At 46.5% G+C, this 9125-nt stretch overlaps 1 protein-coding gene across 1 annotated transcript in view; it reads right to left on the reverse strand.

Annotated features, from left to right (window-relative positions):
* FBN2 (fibrillin 2) overlaps positions 1-6433 on the reverse strand; it is a 231120-nt gene extending 224687 nt beyond the window's left edge. The window contains exons 1-2 of the mRNA XM_060146231.1: positions 6180-6433; positions 5281-5363 (exon numbers count right to left, since the gene is read on the reverse strand). Coding sequence (XP_060002214.1) covers positions 5281-5363; positions 6180-6433 — 337 coding nt within the window. The remainder of the gene's footprint in view (positions 1-5280; positions 5364-6179) is intronic.
* Positions 6434-9125: the final 2692 nt, after the last annotated feature.

The raw sequence follows: 9125 nt of genomic DNA on the forward strand, positions 1-9125 counted from the left end.
TACCATATGCTAACATATATATATATGGAATCTAAAAAAAAAAATGTTCTAATGAACCTAGAGGCAGGACAGGAATAAAGATGCAGACATAGAGAATGAACTTGAGGACACGAGGAGGGGGAAGGGTAAGCTGGGACGAAGTGAGAGAGTGGCATGGACATATATACGCTACCAAATGTAAAATAGATAGCTAGTGGGAAGCAGCCACATAGCACAGGGAGATCAGCTCGGTGCTTTGTGACCACCTAGAGAGGTGGGATAGGGAGGGTGGGACGGAGATGCAAGAGGGAGGGGATATGGGGATATATGTGTACGTATAGCTGATTCACTTTGTTATACAGCAGAAACTAACACACCATTGTAAAGCTATTATACTCTAATAAAGATGTTAAAAAAAAGTTTTTAAATATGTGATATATAATGCCTAATTTCAGATATACAACAAAATTACCCATTGTAGACAAGTGAATAAGTCTCTTAAGTATCCTTATGATAATGTTCACACAAATGAAGCTACTTCAAGTTCCATAATCCTAATCATTCAACTCTTATCAACTCTTATCAACAGGTCATCTTTTCCATTCAAGGGAAAGAGTTTATAATCAGAATTCACGGTGAGAAGACAGTCTTGGTCCTAGGAAGCTGGGAGGGTTGAGGAAACCTAGAGGTCCTGCATACCTTCAGAAAACACAGCCAACTCTGTAAAGGACCTTCACAGGAGACAGAGAATGTGAAATTGGCTGAGCTGGAGGCTCCACGCTCTAACGACTTGGCCAAGCCCCAGGGGTTCCATGCACATTCCTTCCCAGCTGGTATCTGACCTGCCCCATCATCAATCTTTGTTCCCCTTAATAATTCTCTCTCTCCTTCCTCCAGCCTTTCTTCTCCCATTTTACCTCCACAACCTAGCCTATTCCCGCTGCTCAGAAAAGCTGCTGCGACATTTTGATGGAGGGAAAGTCAAAGCCTCCTGCAGCTATGACCTCCAAGGTATGAGGGTCATCAGAGCAAAGAATGTTAGGCTCACTGACACAGCACATACCACAGATCCTCAAAATCGGTAGTCCAGTGCCTTCAAATGGGAAGTCTCTCCCATATTTAGAGTCAGTTCATTTAGGAGCTGAGAGATTTACCTTTATATCCACAAGTGAATTCTCTCTGTGCACACAGGCAAGTGCTTTAATGCTCCATGAGTGGATGCATGAAGACAGGAAGAGGAGAGTCTGGGAACGCCCTGAAACTAGCTGTAAATATGTATGTAAATGTGTGTATGTATCTTTCACTAGGGAGGGGGTCTCACAACTTTCAAAGAGATCTGAGCCCCTCAATATGTAATGTAAAGGGTGTGTTCTATAGAAATGAACTAACTCAATAAATGTTTTTCTTCTCCGGATTGCCTTTTGACACCCACATAATATGGCCAGCATCTCTATTACCACTCCCTATAAACGAAAATGTCATAAATTATAGTGTGAAGATAAAAAACAATTTTAGGCAAGAACATGGCTTCTGCCATGGAGTTGACTATTAATTCTTAAAATGTGCTAGATTTTCTGATCACCAATAACTTTCCAATGAAAAATGTTTACTAAAACATTGTTTTATCTCAAAGCCCCCTTACCCTCAGTAGGTAGACATTTAGTCTAGGCTTACGTTATATACAGAGTGCCCCTTCCCAGGTCCTAAACCCAAAGAAGGTCTGATGGGCTGGAGACTACTCATCCTCAGACAGATCCCTGTCATGGCCACAGGTGTACCCTGTATATCCGTGAACCCATGAGAAGCAAGAATGCTTAGGCTCTTTCTCTTCATACTCATCTCAAACTATAGTACATCTCATCTAAATATCTGTCCCTCCCACAATTACAAAAACGATGAGGCCCAGAAATACCAGAGGAGAAAGGAGAGAGGACCTGGGTGTTGGGATTTCAGTGATGCTGGGAGAAGATGCATGGCACAGTGGAGAGTAAATGAATGGTATGCAAGAGGTCTGAGGTTGAGTTCCCGCTCTGCCATTGACCCACTGCAAGCTCGGAAAAAAACCCACAGCTTCTCTGGGTTTAGTTTTCTCATTGGTAAAATAAAACAAAAGGATTATACTGGAATGTCCTGATGTCTCTTCGGGTCTCAAATGCTATGATTCTGGGCCAACCCCTTCCCACTGTTATTCACTGATCAAAATGCTCTTCATAGTATAATTTCACAACAAAAAAATTAATAAGCAAACTTTTCCATTGCTTCATGTTCTAACAAGATTTTAAAAAACAAATGGAGAGTGAGAAAGTCAATTTCATCCTTTTGGAAACAAATATTTGGAAGTTTGGAAGTACTTCAGTGATTTTTGCAGGCCACAATTAAGAACAATAACAACAAGACGCAGACTCAAGTCAAAATGCATTAAGTTTCCAGTAGTTTGAGAAGTATATTTTTATTTTAATATCTTCTCATGAAGCCTGGTCAAGGCCAACCAGATTAAAATTCTAGGAGTTGATCATTTTAATATCTTTCTGTAAAGAAAAAATGTTGATGTATAAGGAAATTAATCTTTGGTCCTCCTTTTCTATTTGTATTTCACTTATTCTCTTTTTGTAAGTTTCCTCAGAGCTTTTCTTTTGCTAAATGATGGAAATTCAATAAATATAATAAATAATTTGTTATCATAAGAAAGTCATGGAATGAAAATTCTTTTTTTATTGAAGTCTAGTTGATTTACAATATTAGTTTCAGGTGTATAGCACAGTGATTCAGTGTTTTTGCAGATTATACTCCATTATGTTATTACAATATAATGGTTAAAATTCCCTGTGCTATACAATATATCCTTGTTGCTTATCTACTTTACACATAGTAGTTTGTATCTGTTAATCCCATACCCCTAATTTGTCCCTTCCCCACTTCTCCCCTTTGTAACCACTAGTTTTCTGTATCTATGAGTCTGTTTCTGTTTTGCACATACATTCATTTATATTATTTTTTAGATTCCACATATAAGTGATATCATACATTTTTTTCTTTCTCTGTCTGACTTATTTCACTAAGCATAATTTTCTCTAGGTCCATCCACATTGCTGCAAATGGCAGAATTTCATGGAATGAAAATTCTTAATTTTGACTTTATGATGGTTTCAATTTAGTTATTACCTCCATATACTACAGTTTTAAATGTCAGACTAATTGAACTAGTGAATTTAATGCAAAATATTAAGGTAAAATTTAGATGAGACCCATGCAACAGAATATAAACACGTTACAGTCTCCCTCTCTTTTGTGCACTATTTTATAGTCTTGGGTATTTGAATTACCTTTTAAATGTGCTAATAAATATTTTTGTAGATATCTCTTGACACAAGTACTGTAAATGTTTCTTGGAGAAATAAAGATCATTTCAAAGTTTATGCTTTGTATAGATTTATGATACATGTACATTCCAGTGTATTTCATAAGCACCCAAATGCTTGGAGTATCAGAAATGAGGGCTACAATATTCACTGTTACTTTGAGATTTCCAAAGCTGATTTTCTAAACATGTAAAGAGCACACTGTTACTCAAAGAGCAAAAATATATTTAAAGCTGACACTCAGAGGGCCATATATATACGTATACATTTTTTTTTCCTACTGCGAATATTCTGGAAGGCTCTGTTCTCTGGAATTCCCATTCCACACTGATCCAATAAAATCTGACTTTACAGATTTTCAACACGTACCATAAACCAATCCCTTCTCCTCGGCTACTCTCCAACTCAATAATGGCAGTCACATTCATTACATTTAGTGAGTCAGACTTTCCGCAGTGCCTAAGTCACTCCCGGCTAGTATGGCAGGTGTGTGGTGAGTGACTTAGCTGTTTCAGAATTCTAGGAACCATGGAAGTTTAAAGCAGGCACAGTAACACCCTACTGGTCTGAAAAAGTAAATGCACCCTCTACACACGCCTCATGTATATGACTTATGTGCTGGAGGGAAAATATCCAATACCCTTCCATTCTTTTTAATAAAAGTAAAGGCTTATAATCAAAAGGTTTATTTAAAATATTTATGAATCACCCTAAAGAACACAGTTGTTGCTTCCTGGTTTTGCCTCATTACTGGATACTGTGGGATTTTTAGGGTAGAAATAATAAGAAGCTAGTATTCACAACACTTGAGATACCATGCCTTTTTAAAAACTGCACAGAAATAACATCAAGTGTCTATCTCAAACCCACAAAACCAATAAATATAGAGTCAGAGATACCACTACATCCTTATTATCCCTTGGCTAGTGTGGCTTGCCCTTTTTCTCTCTTCATGTGGCATAATTATCTTTTCCCTGGAGAATACTGAGGTCAATCTAAAGTCAAGACTGTCTCTAAATAAATGTGCTATGACACCTGGCTGTCCTCCCAACAAGGCAAATGTGGCTGTGCTATATAAATACACAAGAAACGGCCAGTCACACTTCAACTCACAAATTCACAGGCATGTGAAGTAAGACATCCCATAGTCCACCACTGTGAGGCTGATAATGATAACTAATGACTTCTCCAATTAAAACTTGGAGAGCTGGGTATTCACTTTGGAAACTGAATAAAATAATCAAAACTTTTAAGGTCAGATATGCAAAACTTTTGAAGTTCTAAGACTCACACTTTGGAAATCTACTGTACACTATGAGATCTGGGATCTGGAAATCCTAAATTTCCTAAATGTCTTCCAAATATTAAAAAAAAAAAAAGTCAAGCCATTTGGAAGAGTTCTCTCTTTTAAAATTTTCGTTAACCTGGATCAACTCTAAATCTCTGAGAGTGCTCCTTTCATATCTATGTTAGATGACTGTTGAGATGAAACCAGAGATAATAAAGCGGTTTTGTATGGAGGCCTAAGAAAGCTTGATCTTCAGAAGGCCTAAACCTCCTGCAGAGTCAAAAGGCAGATAATTTACATAATCACATTGTGGTCTTATCTGCTCTCCTTCAGGAAAAAGTGGTGTGGGTTATCTGGGGAATTGCTGTACTCCCCCTTCAGTTTGTATTAATAGACATAGAAAGATAAAACTTCCAAGTATCTTTGAAACCTTTATTATTATTGCCCTTCAACAGAGTCTACAAGTGAAAACCGAGGCAAACTGGCTGCTTCTTCCCCACCACTCAAATGGGGCCGCGCCTCCTAATTATTACTGCTATGTGGCCACCGGATTCTAAACGCAAATGTGTGTCCAAACGACTGAATGCAAGAGGTCGGCCCTGAGATGGGGCCGAGCGTGCTGCCCCCAAACTGCGATCCCAGCCTGGCACTCACGGACAATGCATTGGTTTCCTCCAGGGAGCGTCTTCCATCCCGGGCAGCAGTAGGAGTGGAACCTGGATCCGCATACGTTGGGCCTGCGATAGACAAGTGAAGTAACGCACACTTAGAGAGGGGTGCGGTAATACATTAGCAGTTTTCGTAACATTTATGGGACAACCAACAGACCAAAACTACACGTCAAATTCTTGGGGCTTGGGGCTCAGACGTGGAAGTGAACGAGCTAGACACTGGAATGAGGAGGGTCAGAAATGTCTAAACATTGCCTTTCATCCGCCCTCCGTTGCTACCTTTTTAAGGAGCGAAAAGAAACAGGGAAACATATAATTTGCTACTATTCTAGCCTCCGGATGCAGAGAACAAAGGGAACACTCCGTTTCAAAAATCCTTGCCCTCGTCCCCAAATCCATCCCTCCTTGATCAACTGTTACTTTGGCCCCGACATGTCAAGGATGGCGAGTCGGAAGGTGGAGCGCTCGGCTTGATTATTAGAATGAGCTGTAAGCCCCGCACACGTCCTCAAACAAAAGGCTCGGGAGTTGCGCCCCCGACGGTGGGGAGCAGGCAGGCTTGACCAGCCCCGGCGCGGGGCGGCCTCAAGCGCGCCTTCCGCCAGGAACTTGTTCCCGCACGGCGGGCTCTGCAGGCGCTCCGCGATCCGCACCCGGGGGCCTCCGACCCACCCGCTGCCCAACCCCCCGAGGGAGGTTTTTTTTGTGTTTTTTTTTTTTGCCGGCCGAACTGCTGAGGAAAAGGGGGAGGCGCTTCTGGGAGTCTTCGGGGTCTACTGGTGGAAGGGGCCTCGGCTCTAGCCGCCAGAACTGAGTTTTGGGAGGGGGTGGGATGGAAAGCTGCCAAGCCGAGGTTTCCCCCCGTGCCGCCTGCCCACCTACCCTCGGAGCACGTCCTGCTGTCCTCGCCTGCGGACGCGGCTGGCCGCCGCGACGCCCTCCTCCCGGTACTCGGGCACTGCGAACCCGCCTTCAGAGCCCGCCGCTGCGGGCCTGACCTGTTGCGGCGGCGACTGGGGCCGGGGCGGCTTGGGCGGCGGGGGCTGGGGCTGGCCGGCTGTGCCCTGCGCCCAGAGCGCCACGCAGCCCAGCCACACGAAGTAGGGCTGGAGACACAGCCGCCGTCGTCTCCCCATCGCGCGCGCTGAGAGCGCGCGGACCGTGGTCCGCGGAGACGGAGCGCTCGAAGACAAAATCTACGCGGCCCGAAAAAAGTCAGGTCTAACAAGCCCTTCGTCGGCTCCGGAGACTCCCTTGAGCTCGGGCTCCCTGCTCTAGTGGGAGCCCAGGACCGAGCGCTGGCCCGCTGACTGCCGGCGAGGCGCGAGCTCTAGAGCAGCGGGCGGCAAGGCGCGGCGGCGGAGCGGCCGGCAGCCCCGCGCGGTCCACGTTGCATCCCCCGGGCCGCTGCCCCGAGCGACTCCAGGACCGCCAGCAGGCGGGGGCGGGAAATTACAAAAGTAACCCGAGCAGCCGCGGCGTAAAGTTACAAAGAAAGCGGACCTCAAAAGAAAAAAAGGGCCTGCACGCAGCGACTCAGCGGATTCCCGTGCGCTCCGGGTACAGATCTTGGAAAGCTGCAAAAGTCACCAGAAAGAAGCCGGAAAGCAAACAAAAGTCGCCCCCCAAAGAAAAGGAGGGTCTTCTCCCGGCTCGCCCGGAGTTCCACTGGGCAGCGACGCGCCGGCGGCGGCCGAAGAGCAGGGCGGAGGTGCGCGGGACCGGGGCGAGACGCCGGTGAGAGGGAGGGCGGGAGGCTGGACGCCGGGGAAGATGCGGCGGGCGAGGGCGCGGCGCGGGGGTTTTGAGGCCCGGCGGGGCGCTGGGCGGGCCGGCGGGCGGCGGCTGTCAGTGGGGGCTGGAGCGCAGCCGTCCACACGTGGGGCGCAGCCCTGACCGAGGGGCCGGCTCAGAGTGGGCGGAGACAGAGTAAGGGGGCGATGGGGTGGGGAGGAACGAGGGGAGCCAGGGGCTGGGGGAGGGGAAGAGGAAGGAAAGGGGTAGGGTGAAGGGAGGGGAAAGGACTCAGATTGGGGAGAAGGGGGGCGATCCGGAGAGGAAGGCCAGGGTTTGGAAAAGGGGCTTGGAAAGAGGGATTGGCGAGCTTGGGTACGAGAGGAAATGAGCGGGGGATGGGGGCGAGGTTAGGGCGAGGAGAGAAGTGGGAAAGGGGAGGGAGGACGGGGGGGCCTGGAGGAGGGGGCGAGGCGCTAGTCGACTTTGCTTCCCGTCCCCCTCAATTGGCCGCTAGCTCTGTTTTGACTGCCTGTACAAAGCGAGCAGACGACGGGGGAGGGGGCAGTTAGGGAGCAGATTTGGGAAAGGCGACTGCAGCCCCTTCCCCTCCCCCTCCGCCCTCGCTGGGCCACGGACCAGGGACGAGGGTCTCTAAACGTGCCTGGCTTGGCTAGACCCGCAGCTGAACTTCCCCACCCGGCAGAGGCCACAAGGTTGAGGATGAGAACGGGTCCTCCTTCAGGGACCCAGACCCAGACCCAGACCCGGGGATGCGGGATTCTCAGTCAAGCAGGACTAGAGACTCCCGCGGGAGTTGGCTGCAACCTCCATCCGAGGAGGCCGGGCCCTCCCCATCGCCCATCCTACCCCCACCTCCCCATCGGGATCGGCGTCAGCCTGCGGAACCCGCAGAGGGGCTGGGCGTTTCCGGATTGAAATGCGCCCTCCACCTCCAAGACCGAGCTCACGTAGGCGCGGGGAGCCTTGGCAGCTTGCAGGCGCCGCGGTCCTGGGGAGTCCGTACAGGGGGTGTGCTTCGGGGTGAGCCCTGCCAGGACTCTGCATGAGTTCGCAGCCAGAGAAGAGTTAGATCCCCAGAAGTGTGTTTGGGGGGGGGACGCGCATGGTGGGTAAATGGATCTTGGGGCATATCCCTGGTTCCTGTCTTAGACTTCTGATTAATGGTTAAACGTTAGCAATTGGTGCATCCACTGGCTGGCCACATGCCCTCTGGATCCGAGAGTAGCCTCTGTGCTCACCCGACTTTGGGGTCTTCCTTTGTGGCCCTGACTTCATGAGATTTCTGTGAAGCCCTAATTGTCTCTCAGCATTTCATAATTAAAAATCTAACACCCCTGAAATCTGGGACTGGACATCCAATCATGGTTTAGGATACAGTACGAGACACCAATGTCTGGATTATTCAGGCCTAGAGAAACTTGCTTTAAAGATTTATATACCTAAAGATTTTTTCCTGGCCCAATTTGCCCAGATGTGCTATTTGGCAGCCAAAATTCTCTGAGAATTGGCATAGCTCCCTCCCTTTTTCCCCAATGTAGTTAGGCAAAGACTTTTAAGGTAGTATTCCTTCTTAACAGTATTCTCATAAGGAAAAGTAGGAGCAACATAATTTCATGTGGGACACCAATCTGTTCAAATCCAAAGAAACTAAAGACAGCAAGAGAGGTATTTGTCATGCTCTGTCCTTCAAACAAAATCATTTTAATTAAAAGAGCTAAATAAAGTATCCCCTGGGTTAAAGCAGTGTTTTAATCATACTTTTTAAACATTTAGCCCCATTAAATGGGTTTTTATTTAATACTTAAATAGTTTTGTGGTTCATTTCTGTCTATCGTATCAAATCCAAATGCTCTAAAATTACATAGGCATTTATCCTTAGACTCACCAATTCCACATTTAGAAATGTATTTAAAAGATAAAACAGGCAAAAAATGAAATGATGAATTCCGTATTCTGTTCATTGCAGCACTGTTTATAATGGCAAAAGATTAGAAATACAAAGTTCCCATCCACAAGAAACTGGTTGAATATGGTTTAATCCATTCGGTAGAATACTATACAGCTGTAATA

Source organism: Lagenorhynchus albirostris, chromosome 3, assembly GCF_949774975.1.
Source record: "Lagenorhynchus albirostris chromosome 3, mLagAlb1.1, whole genome shotgun sequence".
Lineage (NCBI taxonomy): Eukaryota > Metazoa > Chordata > Mammalia > Artiodactyla > Delphinidae > Lagenorhynchus > Lagenorhynchus albirostris.